The sequence below is a fragment of the Amblyraja radiata genome, chromosome 37 (genome assembly GCF_010909765.2).
Source record: "Amblyraja radiata isolate CabotCenter1 chromosome 37, sAmbRad1.1.pri, whole genome shotgun sequence".
Classification (NCBI taxonomy): Eukaryota; Metazoa; Chordata; class Chondrichthyes; order Rajiformes; family Rajidae; genus Amblyraja; species Amblyraja radiata.
The window spans coordinates 7,464,283-7,484,014 of record NC_045992.1 but is presented as its reverse complement, the minus strand read 5'-3'; the positions used below and the strand labels follow the sequence as shown (position 1 = coordinate 7,484,014).

The 19,732-nt window shown below is 47.6% G+C and overlaps 1 protein-coding gene across 2 annotated transcripts in view; it reads left to right on the top strand.

Annotated features, from left to right (window-relative positions):
• The window catches only part of unc5b (unc-5 netrin receptor B), a 208,431-nt gene that overhangs the window by 177,855 nt on the left and 10,844 nt on the right, over positions 1-19,732 (top strand). For both annotated transcript variants that reach the window (XM_033012686.1, XM_033012685.1), the window contains 3 exons: positions 2,313-2,507; positions 4,293-4,679; positions 12,175-12,262. In XM_033012686.1, coding sequence (XP_032868577.1) covers positions 2,313-2,507; positions 4,293-4,679; positions 12,175-12,262 — 670 coding nt within the window. The remainder of the gene's footprint in view (positions 1-2,312; positions 2,508-4,292; positions 4,680-12,174; positions 12,263-19,732) is intronic.

The window sequence follows — 19,732 nt, the reverse complement described above, 5'->3', positions numbered from 1 at the left end:
CCAGGTTGATTGCATTCGTCTAAACAGGGCAGACCACGTGAAGGTTGCAATCTCCCACCCCCGGTCATTGAAGACTTTAGCTGCCTACTTGAGTAGGAAGGACTGCCTAGTACTGACTTCTTGAGGCAGTGCCACCTGCAGGTAGATCCCTTCGAGAGTGGGAAGGTCAGTCAGTCCCTGTGAAGAGGAAAGAGACAAAGGGATATATTAATGGGTTTTCGTTGCAGTGTGATGAGAGGGGACCTGTTTGGAGCAAAAGCATCAGAATGGACCTGCTGGGATGAACGCAGTAATAAGGAACTGCAGATGCTGGTTGACATAAAAGGACACTAAGTACTGGAGTAACTCAGCAGGTTGGGCAGCGTCTCTGGAGAACCTGGAAAGGTGACATTTCAGAAGGGTCCTGACCTGAAATGTTTGCTTGTCCATGTTCTCCAGACATGCCGCCTGACCCGCTGAGTCACTCCAGCATTTTGTGTCCTTGTGACTGGATGAATGATTTGATTTTGTGCCGTCAGCATTCTGTGTTCTGGTCCAATGCTTGGGGACTTTTGAAAGATTCAGGAAATAAAAGAAATGTCGCTGAATCTTGATGCATGGCCGTTGCCAAAGGGAGTCCACTAAAACCGGGGTGTGAATTTCGAGCAAATAGTGGTTGCAATAATTTTTAGACTCTTGTTTACTGCATGTCCTTGAATCTGAAGCTCCCATTTTGACATGCTGCAGCAGTCTCTCCGGATTGAATGCTTACTGTCCAAGCATCTGTGAACTGACTGCCCTCATCATTATAGCTAGAGCGAGTCGCATATTGGGAAGGTTGTGCAGAAGAAGCCTTGTCAAGTACATTTAGTGAAAGGGCACTAAGCTAAAGATCAGGTGGACAAAAATGCTGGAGAAACTCAGCGGGTGAGGCAGCATCTATGGAGCGAAGGAATAGGTCTCGACCCGAAACGTCACCTATTCCTTCGCTCCATAGATGCTGCCTCACCCGCTGAGTTTCTCCAGCATTTTTGTCCACCTTCGATTTTTCCAGCATCTGCAGTTCTTTCTTCAGCTAAAGATCAGCTAAAGGTCTCTTTGAGTGGCTCCTCATCAAGCTGCACTTCTCGTTCAATGACAATTAAAACATCCGTCACCTCTTCATCCTGAAAGAATCTACAGGATGCCGTGCCTCAAATAGGCAGCTAATATCATCAAGTCACCCCGCACCTCACTGGCCATGCTCTCATCTCGCTGCTACCTTGGGGAAGATGATTTTGGAGGTTAAGAACTGCGACCAGCAGGTTCAAGAATAGCTTCTTCACCTTCCACCATTGGGCTCCTGAACAACCAAAACCACAACCCTGCTGCCACAACGGTCTACTTTGTTATTCGTTGCACAGAGTGCATTGGTTTTGCACTATGATGGTCTGGTCACCTAGTATGACTCAGTTTAGTTTATTGTCACGCGTACCGAGGTACAGTGAAAGGCTTTCGTTGCACGCTAAACCAGCCAGCGAGAGACAAGACATGATTACAATCGAGCCATTCACAGTGTACAGATACATGATGAGGGAATTACGTTTAATACCCTCATCACCCCAATTCTGGCCTCTCCTCACTCGCTCCCTGTGGGGTTTCCGAATCAATTTCAAGATCCTTCTTTATGTTTACAAAGCCCTTAACGGGCTTGCCCCCACCTACATCAAAAATCTGCTTACCCACCACACCACCTCCAGGTCCCTCAGATCGGCCGACCTGGGGTTACTGACCATCCCGCGGTCTAGGCATAGGCTCAGGGGCGACCACGCTTTTGCGGTTGCAGCTCCTAGACTATGGAACAGCATCCCTCTTTATCAGAACTGCCCCCTCCATCGACTCTTTTAAGTCTAGACTGAAAACTCATCTTTACTCTCAAGCCTTTCTTGAGGTCCTCTGAGGGAGCACTGTATGTATGTATCTATGTATGTATTGTTGATCTATGTACCACTGTATGTAGCATGTTAGTACCTGCACCAATGTGAAGCACTTTGGTCAACTAGAGTTGTTTTTAAATGTGCTATAGAAATAAAATTGACTTGACTTGACTAATGCAAGTTAAAGCCAGCAAAGTCCGATCAAAAATAGTCCGAGGGTCCCCGATGAGATAGATGGTAGTTCAGGGCCACTCTCTGGATGCGATAGGATGGTTCAGTTGCCTGATAACGGCTGGGAAGATGATGAATTTATTGCATGTTTGCGTATTGTGATTGGGTTAATGGTCTTGTTTCATTGTTGCGCTCCTGGTACATCAGATGATTGAACGTTCTTGACTCTTCCCTTGATCTCAATAGCCGCGGACTCGGCCGGCGACGTGGCTCTGTACGCGGGTCTGATTGTTGCCGTCTTCATCTTCGTGGTCATCATGCTGGTGCTCGGCATCATCGTGTACAAGCGGAGCTGCCGAGACTTCGACACCGACATCACCGACTCCTCGGCTGCTCTCACCGGGGGCTTCCAGCCCGTCAACTTCAAGACGGCCCGGCAGGGTAAGTGAAAGGCAGCGAGCGCCTTGCCCACGGCTACTGTTATGTTCAACCCCCGTAGACACAGAATGCTGGCGTAACTCAGCAGGACAGGCAGCATCTCTGAAGAGAATGAATGGCTGACGTTTCGGGTCGAGACCCTTCTTCACACTTATTCAGCTGCCAGATATACCATGGTTCTTCCCAGCTGGGAGGAAGGAAAGATCTGTGTTCCTGAAGGAGCCTTTCACAACCTCAGCATCTTAGATAAGACAGGAGCAGAATTAGGCCATTCAGCCCATCGAGTCTGTTCTTCATCAGTTCAAAAGTTCAAGGTGCAGAATTAGGCCATTGAGCCCATCGAGTCTACTCTGCCATTCAATCATGGCTGGTCTATCTTTCCCTCTCAACCCCATTCTCCAGCCCTTTCCCCGTAATCTTTGACCCCCCCCCCCCTTTGCTAATCAAGAAGGGGGGGTGTGGAGGGGGGGACGAAAACTTCTCTCATCTTTCTGGGATCTTTTGCTGTACAGTTCCTGATTCTAGATATATTGGGTGAAGACCCACCTTAGTGAAGATGTCCTCACTGCTGCCCTTGGTGAACTAGCAGGGACTTTGTGCTCCAGTCTCTGCATTAGGGATGGAAGCCCAGAGCTCTTGGATATAGAGGTGAGTGCACCGCCCACTGTCACTGCTGGCACAAACCCTTTCTTTGCTCAATGATTAAAGCAAGACACACGATCCATGGCCACGTCATTGCTATCACCCTGTTTTAATGAAAGCGACAGTCATTGCAAAGGCTTATCTGTGTGACAGCTGACACTGACATTGGCGGCATTGACTGCGTGGCTGGTCTATTTAGCTGTGTTGATTAGATGCCAATAGAAATGCAATGCCGTACAATGGTTGGAGCCGCAACTGTTTGTTAAACGGATTGATTTTCAGTTTCATCGAGTGTAGAAGCAGGAGATGAAAATCGTTTGATATTTTCCATGACGGCTCTGTTGACTGTAAGACTTTGGTTAGGTCAAAGATTTGTTTAGTTTAGTTTAGCTTGGAGATACAGCGTGGAGACAGGCCCTTCGGCACACCGAGTCCATTTTTGTTCTGTCCCACACACTCAGGGCAATTTACAGAAGCCTGTTGACCAACAAACCTACACACCTACACGTCTTTGGTGTGTGGGACGAAACCAGAGCACCCGGGAAAAAAACCCATGAGATCATGCAAACCCCGTACAGACAGCACCCGTAGTCAGGATCGAACCCGGGTTTCTGGCGCTATAAAACAGCACCACCCTTGAATATTCCAATACCTCAGGTGGGTCTTCACCCAATATTTCTAGAATCAGTGAACTGAGATGAGGAAACACATTTTTTAGAACAGAGATGAGGAAACACTTTTTCACACAGAGAGTTGTGAGTCTATGGAATTCTCTGCCTCAGAGGGCGGTGGAGGCTGGTTCTCTGGATACTTTCAAGAGAGAGCTAGATAGGGCTCTTAAAGATAGCGGAGTCAGGGGATATGGGGAGAAGGCAGGAACGGGGTACTGATTGTGGATGATCAGCCATGATCACGTTGAATGGCGGTGCTGGCTCGAAGGGCCGAATGGCCAACTCCTGCACCTATTGTCTATTGTCTGTACAGCAGAAAGCCTTGGGGTGTGTTGAGGAGAATTTCTGACCAAGGTGAAGCAGAATGATCACATGAAGTTGGGGATGTACTAATGGAATGAGATGCACGAGCAGGAGAAGGTTGAATCTTGGGCCTTGGGAATCTCACCACATTTGTTTTTCCCTCCTGTTCCAGACAATTCCCAGCTGCTGGGCTCATCGATCCAACCCGACCTGACAGCCAACGCTGGCTCATACCGAGGGCCGATGTACACTCTGCAGGACACGGCTGACAAGATACCCATGACCAACTCGCCGCTCCTGGACGCCCTGCCCAGCTTGAAGATCAAGGTGTACAATTCTTCCCTGGCCTCCTCCATGCTGGTGGGTGGGATGGAGCCAGCAGGGGGCGCAGCGCCGGGGATATATCTAGGGAGCAACAGCAGGGACAACAATGTGGTCATGAACATGAGGAACAAGGTTCTCAGCTCACAGCATGTTGGCACCATGCCCCGAGATCCAGGGTACGGTGCCAGTGGGACCTTCGGCTGCCTGGGTGGACGACTAACGGTGCCTAATTCAGGTTTGTGACGTGTTGATTACATTCAATGATTGGATATTGCTGGCAAAGCAGTGTTTATTCCTCATTTCTGATATCTATGAACTCAGTAACTCGATCCGTTAAGTCAACCACATCTGTTGGGATTTGGAGTCATATACACGTCAGACTGGATTAGTTTAGTTTAGAGATACAGCACGGAAACAGGCCCTTCGGCACACCATGTCCGCGCCGACCAGCGATCCCCGTACATTAAGGCTATCTACATGCAATAAAGGGGCTATCCCACTTGGGCGACCTAATCCGCGAGTTAAGAAGAGTGTCTTTGACATTCAAACTCGACGGCACTCGCCTGGAAAGCCTCAAGCTGAAACCGCAGGCTGCATCGACCGAATACACACACACGCAAACACGCACACGCACACACACACGCGCACACACACACGCACACACACACGCACACATCGCGAAGGCAGGGGCCAGGGAATGCGGGGAGCGCTGTCTGAAATTCACACCCGCGATTAAGTGAAAGGTAAACAGCTGCCACAGTAACGGTAGGTCCTTTAGAGAGCGCGGAGGGGGGGGGGGGGGGGGGGGGGGGGGGAGAGAAGAAGTGGAGACACTTTTAAGAAGTATAATAAAATTTAGCGGGCATTTTACCTACCGGTCGGTCTTCCTTGGTCCTGAAAACTCCAATGAGCAAATCAAGTCAGCGAAGGAAATTGCCTACGGCTGCCCTCGACTGCCTGTAACTAAATAGCGACCCCACTCCACTACACTACGAGTTAAAAAGAGCCATGCCGACCAAATTTTACTCGTGAAAATTTTTTCCATGACCTAGCAGAGGCCATGAGTATTCGGGAACTTCCCTCGAGCATGAAGGAGAGTTCCAGCGACCTCATAGGACCACGTGTCGACCATGCGGTGAGTTTGAAGGTCGAATGCACCCTTCTAAACTTGCAGATTAGGTCGCCCAAGTGGGACAGCCCCTGACGGATGATTTGCACTTATACCAAGCCAATTAGCCTGCAAATTGTAAGGCCTTGTAGTGTGGGAGGAAACCGGAGATCCCGGTGCAAAAACCAACACAGGTCACGGGGAGAATGTACAAACTCCGTACAGTCAGCACCCGTGGTCAGGATGGAACCTGATGCTCTGGCGCTGTGAGGCAGCGACATTACCACTGCACCACCGTGCTACCGATCTAGGGGCATATTTCTATTCCGGAACATTCCTTATCACCGAAATAGCATAAAATTGTTTTGTGTGGCTGATCTAAATGTCTTCCTGCACTTAAAGCCAGTAGGCTGTTGTCTGCTCTTAAAAAATGTTGTACAGAGGAATGCTTGGCAAAGCATAGCGCAGATAAATCCCCATCACTGGGCGTTGCCAAATTCCACCTCAGCTTTCATTGAGACTCAGATGGATTTACAGCCCACTGTGTTTGTGAATGCCACTGATAAGAACAGTCAGTCCCATTATGGAGTTAGTAACTGAATCCACTGCGATCCCCAACAATAACCTGTGCCATTGTTCTGCCTCTTCCAGCTCTGCTGGGAGCTGTCGCCCGCAGTGGTTCTGTTGAAAAATAAGCCATCGGAATGGGACGGTTCGCCGTTAATCGGTTTAAGAATGAGTAATTGCTGGTGGCGAGGCACTCATATTTTTCCAGATATGCAATTATTAATATCCATCCGTATAAATCAGGGGGCGGTGGGTGGAGAAGTTGGAGGGACTTACTTGCCTCGAAGGTTCATCATTGGGGCTGAACACGTGATGTTATTGCCAGCGCAATGTGCATGAAACCTTCACTCCATTGGCTTCAGAGAACAAAACCCGGCCGGATATACAGTGCGCATCTTGCTATAAGACAGGGACAAATCAGACAAAGGGACCTGACCCGAAACGTCACCTATCCGTTTACTCCAGAGATGCTGCGTGACCCCTTGAATTGCACTTTGTTTGGTTTAGCTTAGAGAAGCAGGTCCCTCGAGTCCACGCCGACCAGCGATCCCCGCACACTAACACTATCCTACACACTAGGGACAATTTACAATCATGCCAAGCCAATTAACCTACAAACCTGCACGTCTTTGGAGTGTGGGAGGAAACCGGAGATCCCGGAAAAAAACCCACTCAGGTCATGGGGAGCACGTGCAAACTCCGTAGGGACAGCACCCGTAGTCAGGATCAAACCCGGGAGTCCAGCGCTGTAAGGCAGCAACTGTGTCTATCTTTGGTATAAACCAGCATCTGCGGTTTTTTGTTCCTGCAAATTTCTATTTATTTGACTTCACAACGGGAGATAAACTGACACTAAATAATTTTATGTCCCCTGTTAAGCTTTAGAATCCGTACTGCCCATCTCTCATACCCACTGACGCGCCCCCTCAACTGAAATTCGACAGGCTTAAAACTGAGACCAATTTAGAGGCTGAATGATAATTCTATAATCTGAGCATCAGCCTCCGCATTGCTGGATTGTGTGCCACACAGTCAGCTATCCTGCAGCTCCAAACTCCACTGTGTAAGATAAAGCCAGTGTGAGCAAGCATGTGGGAAATGATGTCCTCTGTAAATGCTGACTAGCCTTGTTCCTGCGAATCCCTTTCAGCTGCAGGCCATGCCTAGCAGGTGCAAATCTAGCCCTGATCATCTCTGACTGCCATGGCTCAATGGATAGCAGCCTTGTCTTTGATTCAGAAGGTTGTCAGTTCAAGTCTTGCTCTGGGCACTGGTGCAACAAATATCGGCTGGTGTTCCACAGGTTGTGCTTTTCAATTGTGGGGTCACCTTGAAGCTACCTGCCTGTCCCTGCCTAGCACCACTAGAAGAACCACACCACCAGAGACCCGGGCCCGGGTTCGATCCCGAACTCGGGTGCTCTTTGTGTGGAGTTTGCATGTGACCGCGTGAGATAACACTGGGTGCTCCGGTTTCCTCCCACATCTCAATGATGTACGGGTTTGTAATCAATCCACCTTTGTAAAATTGCCCCTAAAGTGAAAGTGGAATAAGATCAAACTAATGTGAACAGGTGATCGATGGTCAGCGTGGACTCAGCAGCCGAAGGGCCTGTTTCCGTGCTGTAACTCTAAACATTATTTTGATGGTGAGAAGGGAGGATGTCTTTAATGCACTGATGTATATATATATATATATCCATCAACCCATATTGCTAAAAGAAGTCAACTGGATTATTAAAATACTTTTTGGGGTACCCTAGTTTATTACCGTTACTATATTGTCAGACGTACTGAAACATAGAACAGTGCAGCAAAGGGAGAGGCCCTTCAGCCCACAATATCCGTGCTGACCCTGATGCCAAATTAAACTAATCTCTGTGATCCATAACTGTCCATTCCCTGTATATCTATGTGCCTATCTAAAAGTCACTATTATAACTACCTCGACCACAACTCCCTTTAACATCCTCAAAGAGATGTTAAAGGTGCTATAGAAATACATGACTTTCCTTCGACTCGAGGGGGTAGATTTAAAAATGTGACTCAAAGCTTAGCAACAAAAAAGTGTTCATTAGTAACATGATGCGCTCACGTTAGACATGTCACCCAAATATTTGTTCGTGCAGTGAGGTGCGGATAACAATGGGATGGCTTGGTAATGACAGAAACTCCCCAGTCTTGCTAATTTCAAGTTAAGGGCCTGTCCCACTGTATGAGCTAATTCAAGAGTTCTCCCGAGTTTCCCCTGATTCGAACTCGGAGAATTACGGTAAGAGCCTCTCGTAGGTACTCGGGGCTCTCGTGGACATTTTTCAAGATGTTGACAAAACTTCACGAGCTTAGCGCGTTTCCCGAGTACCTGCCGTTAGCGTTACGAGCCGCAAAGAGACGTCCCGAGCTCCGACGTACCCGCTACTTACATTCTACGCGTTTGATTTTCGGGAGAGCTCTTGGGTAAACTCATATAGTGGGGCAGGCTCTTTAACAAGTCTCTCTATTGTTTTGTAAATGGGAATTCACTTTGTAAGCAGCCCTGTCTGTAGTCGGACCAGTAACCAGTTGGCTGTGGTCCAAGGCCAACTCTTGGCTTCAACGTTACATTTTTTCCGGTTTGCTACCATTTCCTGTTGACAGGGCAGAGTGTGTTGCCCATCTATTCATAAGCAAATCAAAGTGGCCAGTTGACTTATTTTGTCCAACCCACCCATTGAGGACCTGTCTGGTCTGATCCCACATCTCTCGTTGACTCCGTATGCATGACCAACACCAGAATCCTGAGGCAAGCACTTTATTCCAATATCTGTCATGGGAAAAGATGGAAGGAAAAGTTCAAGGATGGGCTCAATTCTTGAAATAAAATGCAATATCCCCACCATCTCCTGGGAATGCCCTGGCCAGTGATCACACAAGGTGTTGAAGGGACATTCAGGATTAGGTATAGAACTAAAAGGACCTTGTTCCAGACTGGAAGTGCACAGTTATGCCCCTGTCCCACTTAGGAAACCTGAACGGAAACCTCTCGAGACTTTGCGCCCCACCCAAGGTTTCCGTGCGGTTCCCGGAGGTTGCAGGTGGTTGTCGGAGGTTGCAGGTAGTGGAAGCAGGTAGGGAGACTGACAAAAACCTCCGGGAACCGCACGGAAACCTTGGGTGGGGCGCAAAGTCTCCAGAGGTTTCCGTTCAGGCTTCCCAAGTGGGACAGGGGCATTACTGTGAGTAAAAGGTGTGAGCGCACCATCTCAGAGCCTCCCCACTGCCTCATCCACGGTTCCCGCCTTGTCCTCATCAATCACCTCAGAACCCACATAACCACAGGGGAACCAAGTCATCCTCAGTCCCGAGAGGTTGCCTGAGCAGAAGAAGAGGAGGATGTATAATTAACGTAATCTGAAAAAAAAAAACTTTTGAAAAATCTCAGCGGAGAAAATCCTGCAAAAGTTATATATATGATAAATGTCATCTGCCATCCACATTAACAGGAAATCAGCCTCCCATTGCAGTCTCACTGTCAAACAAGCCTCATTACTCTTGGCACCAGCAATCCCTTAATGTCAAGATTACGAAAGATTACAAATGCCCTCCACTGTTTGAAGCACATTCATATATAATTCTGCAGTAAGCCACTCGAATTTATTAGCGAGAAAGTATTCTTAAAGACTTGGTTGACCTTGTCACTGGATATCACTGAGAAATGAAAATATCCATTTAAGTTATTGCAAACTATCCATTGAAAATAATTGCACCGTCCAATTTTTTCTTTATCTCCCAGTCTTTGAATCGCAAGTTCCAGCTGCAACTCAAAAGTCTGACACTGGCAGATAAAGATACACTCAGCAAGAATAGTTGAAGCTCGTTTTGAGAAAGAACTTTCATTTCTGTTGTGTCTTTGAGAACATCCATCGGGGTTTTGCAGCCAATTGGATACACGCTGCATCAGGGAAGCACGTTGGCGCTGCCTGACGGTACCAGAGACACCCTGGTTCGATCCTGACTACGAGCGCTGTCTGTACAGAGTTTGTACGATCTCCCCGTGACCTGCGTGGGCTTTCCCCGGGTGCTCCAGTTTCCTCCCACACTCCAAAGACGTACTGGTTTATAGGCTAATTGGCTTGGTAAAATTGTAAATTGTCCATAGTGTGTGTAGGATAGTGATCGTGTACGGGGATCACTGGTCATAGAAACATAGAAAATAGGTGCAGGAGTAGTCCATTCGGCCCTTCAAGCCTGCACCGCCATTCAATATGATCATGGCTGATCATGGCTGGTAGGCACGGACTCGGTGGGCTGAAGGGCCTGTTTCAGAGCTGTATCTCTAAACTAAACAAAACCATATTACAGTTCCTGTTGTAGTGTAGGAAACGGCAGAGCCAGTGTTACAGAGACAGTGACATTGACTGAGGGAACAGTGTTGGCCAGAACACTGATCTGCGTTCTTTTCCAAACACTTGGAATGCAGACGCAACCTCATTTGAAACATCATTTCTTAAACAATAGCATCTCTGACAGCGTAGCATCCCCCATTACTGCTCTGGTGTGTCAGCCTAACCTGGGACTTGTTCAAAGTCATGGAGACAGGCCCTTTGGCCCGCAAAGTTCACACCAACCATCTGCCCTGTATTGTTTGCATTAGTCTTATCCTAACCCAGTTTATTCTCACAATGCCACCCATGTCTTGGTTGATTTAGACCTGAGTAATTTATTTTATGTCCCACCCCTTACACTAGCATTCATTCCTCATCTCTCTCCGTCCTGATGCAGGGTCTCGACCCAACAGCCATCAGTTTATTAACCACTACAACCTCCAAATAAGCTCTGAACTAAGTAGACTTGGAGGCATTGGTTTTGTCTTTGTCTCTCTCTATATATGTATACTAGACCGAGTGGGACCCGTTGGGTCCCTGTCACACAGAAGACCTAGTCCTCCAACACAACCTGTTCCCCCAACGCAATATTCCACCACTCACCGGTTCCCCCAATGCAACGCATCCCCACAACTCAATATTCCAACACTCACCCATAGCTCCCAACTGTGCAGGCGTGACTCATTCCCCAGCACTCCCTCCCCCTCTTCACCCTCCCTCTTCTTTCCCCTCTCCTCCTCCCCTCCCCCACTCCCTCCATCACCTCTCCCTCCCTCTCCTTTCCCCTACCCTCAGTCACTCCCTCCCTTCCTCCCTCCATAACCCCTCTCCCCTCCCTACCCCAAGTGGGACCCGTTGGGCCTTGTTCCCCCAACTGGAGCCGCGGGAGCCCAGCGGGAGGGGGTGGGGGGAGCGCGGCTCCGGGCCCAGTCTGTGTCCAGCCTCGCTCGCAACATATATGTGTGTATGTATATATGTATGTAGTGTATATGTGTTTATATATGTATACATATATGTAGATACAAAATGCCAGAGTAAACCAGGCAGCATCTCTGGAGAGGAATGGGTGATGTTTTGGGTTGAGTCCCTTCTTCGGACATATACATACATATATGTATACATATGCGTGTGTGTCTGCCAGTCTATGTGTGTATATGTATATATATATGTGTGTGTATGTGTGTACATGTGTTCACATATATGTATGTGTATAAACTATTTTTTCTCATTTATTATATTGTTTACAGAGTTATATGTGTACATATACTGTAGAGTCTGAAGAAGGGTCTCGACCCAAAACGTTGCCTATTTCCTTCGCTCCACAGTCGCTGCCTCACCCACTGAGTTTCTCCAGCATTTTTGTCTACCTGTGTACATATTCTGTTGTGCTGCTGCAAGTGAGATACATGACAATAAAACACTCATGACTCTGGACGGCATCAACAAGCACCGTCTGCCACCTCAGATGCTGCTTGACTCACTGAGATTTTCCGTGTTTCATTTGATTCAGATTCCAACATTTGCAGTCCAACCTTTGCCTCAGCAATTGATGTTCCTCTGAAATATTTTTAAAGAGGTGGTGAAGACTTAAACCTACAGGTCTGACACCCCACCCCAAGAGGCAGACATAATGTTCTAGACAGCTATTTCAACTTCACTTCAGCTACATTTTTCTCTTCTTATTCCAAACAGGAGTCTGCCTTCTGGTGCCTCAAGGTGCAATTCCGCAGGGCAAGTTTTACGAGATGTACCTCATCATCAACAAGAGAGAAAATACACTGTAAGTGGCAAATTTTACAAAAGCATTGCGACTACTTGTACCCAGTGTGGCTCTGGACTTAGCTTTTCTGCCGATATCATTGAATCATATAAAGCCCCTGTCCCACTTAGGAGACCTAAACAGCAACCTCTGGTGACCTTGCCCGCCACCCAAGGTTTCCATGAGGTCACCGGAGGTTTTGGTCACTCTCCCTAATGGTCGAAAGTGGTTTCTGCGTGGTCGAGGCTTCATCTGGGTTGCTGCTATTTTTTCATCATGATTGAAACCTCGACTAAACTAGGTTGCCGTTTTAAAAATCGATCATTTTTTAGTCGCAGGTCTAGTTGAAGCCGGTTTTCTTCATAGTCGAGGAAGGTTTTCAACATATGCGTGGGAGGTGGTAGGAGGTTGCAGGTCACCTCGACCTTGATTTTTTTTTTGGGTGGCGGGCGGAGGTTGCAGTTTAGGTCTCCTAAGTGGGACAGGGTCGATACAATTTTATACACAATTTAAAAAACATGAAGTTGCTGGTAAGAATATTCGGACTGAATCTTGCCAAATATTTCAAAGTAATTTGAAATTTTCCTTCTCATTCCAACAATGCTCTTTAGACTAAATTGCATTCGAGACAGAAATGCTGACCTTCTAATTCAGTTGTATTAAAGATGAACTTTGGATGATTCTTAGGCGAAAAGAATTATTTATACTTCACGAGGAAGACGTAGATTTATATGCAGCTTGTCACCATATCCCGAAGCAATTCATAACCTCCGTAAGACAGTCAATGTTATGACGTACGGAACTCAGCGGCTGATTTGCCTCCAACAGGTTCTTATGAACTGCAGTGTGATGATGACAAGATCATGTTATTTTTGTGGTGTTAAATGTGGGGATACATTGGGTTCAGAACACGCCAGAGATCTGAAGAAGGATCCCGACCCGAAACAGCTCCTGTCCATTCCCTCCACAGATGTTGCCTGACCCTTTGAGTTTCCCCAGCATTTTGTGTTTTGTTCAAGATTCCTGCATCTGCAGTTCCTTGTGTTTCCCCCGGCAGACGTCTCCCCTGCTCTGTTTCAAAGTTGTGCCCTGGACTCTCTAATACAGCTGAGAAAGGAGATGTGGCCTCCATCGCACCTAAAATACTGCAACTCTGACAGTATCTCCCTCTCAACTGCATCCTGTCAACCTCGGTCCTTGCTGTTTAGTCACCGGTAAGAGGTTTAGTTTAGAGATACAGTGCGGAAACAGGCCCTTCGGCCCACCAGGTCCGCACCGACCAGTGATCCCCGCACACCAACACTATCCTACACACACTAGGGACAATTTTTACATTTGCCAAGCCAATTAACCTACAAACCTGTACGTCATTGGAGTGTGGGAGGAAACCGAAGATCTCGGAGAAAACCCACGCAGGCCACGGGGAGAACGTGCAAACTCCGTACAGACAGCACCCATAATCAGGATCGAACCCGGGTCTCCGGCGCTGAATTCACTGTAAGGGAGCAACTCTACCGCTGCACCACCATACTGAAGGTCTGAAGAAGGATCTCGACCCGAAACGTTACTAATTCCTTCCCTCCAGAGATACTGCCTGTCCTGCTGAGTTGCTCCAGCATTTTGTGTCTATCTAAGAGATTCGAACGCCCTTGTATCTGAGGAGGGATTTCTCAAAATACACTCTTGTTGTAATGCAGTTGTTGACGTTCATCCCACCTTCTGACCCTTCTGTATCACAAGCTTGCAAGAATGGGCTTTAGGTTTAAATGTTGCCAAAAAAAACAGCGCTGAAACAGGCCCTTCGGCCCGACTTGCCTATGCTGACCAACATGCGCCATCGACACCAGTCCCACCTGCCTGCATTTGGCCCATATCCCTTTTAACATCCATTTACCTAACCAAATATTTCTTGAGCATTGTGATAGTCCCTGCTTCAACTACCTCCTCCGGCAGCTCATTCCATATACAGTACCTATCAACCTTGGTGTAAAAAAGTTGCCCCTCAGGTTCCTATTAAATCTCCCCTCACCTCACCTTTAACCTATGTCCTCTGGTTCTTGAAGGGCAGGGAGACAAAAAATATAATTCTAAAAATGTCTCCTCATGGTGACAAATCGGTGTGGGAACTGGCCTGTGCTCCTTACTCAGTCCTTGAGAGAACACAGTTATTTAGCTGGGTTAAGGGCCTGTCCCACTTTCACGACCTAATTCATGACGTTTTTTACTCGTGGACATTTTTCATCAGGCTAGAAAAACGCCCCGGCCTACTTGATGCCACGAGTACCTACAACTAGCATCACGGCCTCCCACGACCTCCTACAACCTCGTGACGACCATGCTGCGAGTATGAGTCAAGGGCAAACTTGGCAGAGGTCGTGAATTAGGTTGTGAAAGTGGGACAGGCCCTTTACATTATTTAATTACTTAAACCACAAAAGAATAAACTGATTAGCACCAGTGTTCATTCATGCATCTTTACACTCACCTTCCTGCACAACTCATGCTAGATGCCAACGTTAAGTTGAGTTCATCTTTTAAACAAGTCAAAGTTGATAATGTCACTGTAACCTTCAGAGTTCTACCACTACACAACAGAACTTTGACTTTACCGAATGAACTCAGACAGACTTTAGACTTGCAGCATGCATACAGGCCTTTCGGCCCACCGAGTCCATACCAATCAGTGATCACCCCGTACACTAGGAGCACTGGCAACACAGTAGGGAGAACTTACAATTGTGCAGAAGCCAATTAACCTCCAAACCTGCACCTCCAAACGGGTGACAGAGAGAACGTATGGATTCCATACAAACAGCTCCCGTAGTCAGGAATGAACCTGTTCTCTGGTGCTGCACCAATGCGCCACTCTGGAGCTTTTTTTCAGTCTTTTAGGAAGGTTATGTGTTCTTGATGTCCTTTGTCCACATGGAATCAATGTATGTTTTCAGGTTCCTGTAGCTTACGCGATATTTTACAGTAAGGATCTGTTTTGGGTGCCAGGGGATTACGAGTGTTGCACGTTTTGTATCCCTGCATTGTACATGATAGCTGAATGTGCTGGGCTCGGCTAATTAGTGATTCCATATCTTCGCCCATAGTTTATGTGGCAATTCCATATTTTGGATCACAAAACCAGATTTTTCTCAAAACAAAGATTCCATTCACCGCCCAGAGATGCTGCCTGACCTGCCGAGTTCTTCCAGCACTTTGTGTTTTGCTCAAGATTTTGGCATCTGTAGTTCCTTGTGCCTCCAGAAGAGTTGCTTCCTGAGGTTGACTTGCTCTTGGGAGCATGCAGATAGTTAGTCATGAATCGTCGCCATCGGTTAAAATTAATGCACAGAAACTGTACGCAACAGGTTTGAGGTGTTCCAGCTCGTGATCCTGACAGCCTGAGAGGTTTGAAAAATTACCCTAGTACTGTGATCCATTCGCACAGCTATCTAAATCTTCTCTATGTGGGCCATGCAATTCCCGTACGCAAATAGCCACAAAGCAGGCTCACTGAACACTGCGCTACTTGTTTGACAGTGAAAAGATTGAGTTTGCCGGTAGCAATCTGTCATGTAAACCTGTGTACCCGTGCATAGACACTTCTTCATGCAGTGTTATATGTTGTTAACCAGCTGATGGTGACTAAAGCACTTGTAGTCTGTGAGCAGCGTGTCGCAGTGATAGAAGATGTTGGTGAGGCCGCATTCAGAGTATTGTGTTCGGTTCTGGGCACCATGTTATGGGAAAGATGTTTTCAAGATGGAACGGGCGCAGAGAAGATTTGCGAGGATATTGCCAGGACTTAAGGGCATGACATAGGGAGAGGTTGAGCAGCTAGGACCTTATTCCGTGGAGCGCAGGAGGATGAACGCTGATCTTATGGAGGTTATGAGATGAGTAGAGGCACAGAGACTATTCCAGAGTTCTTAGGCCCCCTTCGGTAATGGCTGACCACGGGTGTCTTCAGTGTGCTATTCCCTATATGGAGGACGCCTGTGCGTGACGTGGGGAGACTGGTGCACAGATAACTGGGCTCAGCACTTCAACTCCCCCTCCCATTCCGAATCCGACCTTTCTGTCCTGGGCCTCCTCCACGGCCAGAGTGAGGACCACCGTAAATTGGAGGAGCAGCACCTCGTATTTCGCTTGGGCAGTCTATACCCCAGCAGTATGAACATTGACTTCTCTAATTTCTGGTAGTCCCTACTTTCTCCTCCCCTTCCCAGCTCTCCCTCAGCCCACTGGATCCATCTCTTCCTTTCTTCTTCCCCCCCAACCTCACATCAGTCTGAAGAAAGGTTTCAACACGAAACGTTGCCTATTTCCTTCGCTCCATAGATGCTGCCTCACCCGCTGAGTTTCTCCAGCATTTTTGTCTACCTTCGGTCCTTGACAGATCTGGGTCTCCGGTCGTCTTGGACTGAATTTTCAGTCTGACCCAAAATCATTACCGTTTCCTTCTCTCCATAGATGCCGCCTCACCCGCTGAGTTACTCCAGCATTTTGTGTCTATATTCGGTATAAACCAGCAGCTGCAGTTCCTTCCTACTCAAGACTTGATACAGTACTCAAACCAACAAAGTCTTGTATTCTGAGATGAGAGCGGTCTGTCCATTGAGTCACAACCAGCGCTGTAAACAAGTTGAGGGTTCCCTTATCTACAGTCCTCAAAGGAAATGGCCAATCATTGTAACTTTTATTGGTGTTGATTATTATTAGCTTCTTTCGAGTTTATAGACAGGATGGTGGATCCCGACTTCCTATCCAAGGTAGACGCTTTCCGTCAGATCCCCTGCTGGTGCCAAAGAATTACTGAGAATCAATGAAGCAGAGCCAATTAATTTGCTGCCTTGATGCTCACTCAACATACAGTATCTTCAGCAGCAGCAGCACGCAGAGCCACAAGGAGCGTTCTGATAGATGTGTCAGGGGGATCTAATCTGGACGTACGCATCGTCCATCATCCTCAAACTGCTCTGGGAATCTATTTGGTTCATCGTGTTGCTGTTGTCCTGACCAATAGTGGCACGGTGGCGCAGCGGTAGAGTTGCTGACTTATAGCGCCAGAGACCCGGGTTCGATCCTGACTACGGGTGCTGTCTGTACAGAGTTTGTACATTCTCCCCGTGACCTGCGTGGGTTTTCTCCGGGAAGCTCCGGTTTCCCCCCCACACTCCAAAGTCCTTCGACTTTTCCAGCATCTGCAGTTCTTTCTGAAACATTGAGCCACATAGTGTACTTTCAGTGTATGACAATACCTTTACAGTACATGGGAATAACGTTTAGTGCAAGGTCAAGCCAGCAAAGTCCGATCAGGGAAAGTCCAAGGGTCACCAAAGAGGTGGATGGTAGTTCAGCACCTGGGTACCAACGTGGGACAACTTACAGTTGCCAATTAACCTACCAATCCGCACATCTCTAGATCGTGGGAGGAAACCGGAGCACCTGGACGAAACCCACACAGTCACAGGGACAAGGTGCAAACTCCACACAGGCAGCAGCGGAGGTCACAATGTAACTGAGTGCACTGTAGCAGCGGCTCCACTGGCCAAGGCGCTGTGCTGCTCTCAGCTCCGATTTTCCGAGAAACCGGAAAGCTGAGCAATTTCGAAGTCTGACTTGATTGCACCTCACAGTGGAAAATGGCACAGTGCCTGGAGTTGTTTTAACTTGCCTGCAACAACAGACAGGCAGCCTCCATCGCGTTAAGTGCAGGGTAGTGAGAGGGCTGATAGGAAGACATCGGAGAGGAATTATTCTGAATTCCTGTCTGGCAGAAATAGGACGGCAAATTTATTAATGCCCGCAAATAATTCCTAAGCTGTCCTCGGCTGCCTATCACCAAGAGAATGAACATATTGTGACCGGACTTCTCTCAGGGTTAACGCACCGAGCACTGAATTAGGCCTTTATTAGCACATCACTTTCTCCAGTTGTGGCAGCCCTGGTATTTAAGGTATGTGGTTTCATATAAGTAACCTTTAATTTTGAGACAAGGATGAATCAGAAGCTTTAACTATCACCCGTGGAACTTGTTCTACGGCTCCTTCAGAGCCAGGCAAGAACTCTCTCACCCTCCCAGCATATCAGAAAATAAAACTTGCTGTAATGTCTTTTATGTTGTGGGTGTAGCCCAGGCATTCACGTAAACCGTCCTCCCTTCCATTGACTCCATCTGCACTTCATGCTGCCTCGGCAAGGCCGGCAGCATAATCATGGACCAGTCTCACCCCCCCGTCACACCCTCTTCTACCCCCTCTTCTACCCTACATCAGCCAAGAGGTACAGAAGTTTGAAAACGCACAACCTCCAGATTCAGGGACAGTTTCATCACATAGATAGACACAATAATGCTGGAGTAACTCAGCGGGACGGGCAGCATCTCTGGAGAGAAGGAATGGGTGACGTTTCGGGTCGAGACCCTTCTTCAGATGCTACTTCCCAGCTGTCATCAGGCGTCTGAACCATTCTCTGATTAGCTTGAGTGCGGTCCTGACCTCTCATCTATCCCATGGGAGACCTGTAAAGTGAATGGATGGGAAGAGTTAGGAGGGAGAGATAAAATGGGGATTTGGGGGGTGATGGCAGGGGTGGGGGGGGGGGGTATGGGAAAGTGGACAAAGAAAGGGAGGATTGGAAGGAGAAGGGGAGAACACACCAGAGGGGAGGGTTAACTAAATTTGGAAAATTCAACACAATTCGACACAAAATGCTGGAGTAACAGCGGGACAGGCAGCATCTCAGGAGAGAAGGAATGGGTAACATTTTGGGTTGAGGCCCTTCTTCAGACTGAGTCAGGGCAGAGGGAGACACAGAGATAAGGAAGGGTAAGGTGTGAAAATGAGACATCAAAAGAGACGAGGCTCAAGGAAACCGTAGAATAGATCCTTGTTAGCTAGGAGAAGGTGACAACGAAGCAAACAGAGATAAAATGTAATCAGGGAGAGAGACTGGTCGGGAAAGGCGGAGAGATGGAGGGTGAGAGAGGGAAAGCAGGGGTTACTTGAAGTTAGAGAAGTCAATGTTCATACCGCTGGGGTGCAAGCTGCCCAAGCGAAATATGAGGTCCTGCGCCTCCAACCTGCGCTGGGCCTCACTCACTTGCAGGGGGCTGTGATTCACTGTGCAATCTCCAGCCTGCATCTCTGCAGTAACTCAATTGGAAGAAAACACACTGAGACAAACTCCCTGAAGTGCAACAGTGCTGTGGATAACACTGGTAAATTAAAGCAGAGCTGTCAGTCACACACACACACACACATAAAAAGAGGTCCAGGGAAGATGATTGTATTTGAATTGAGTGACCCGTGATCTTTGTTGCATGACCTTGTGGCCAAAGCAAATATTCTGTGGCTCTGGTTTTAACCTCCCCAGTCATCATCATTGGAATCTGATACGTGAAAAAAAATCTGATATGGGAAATATTTTTGTGACTGTATCTGCCTGGCAGGATTGGATTCTGCTGGCTTTTCCTTGCACTAAACGTTATTCCCTTAT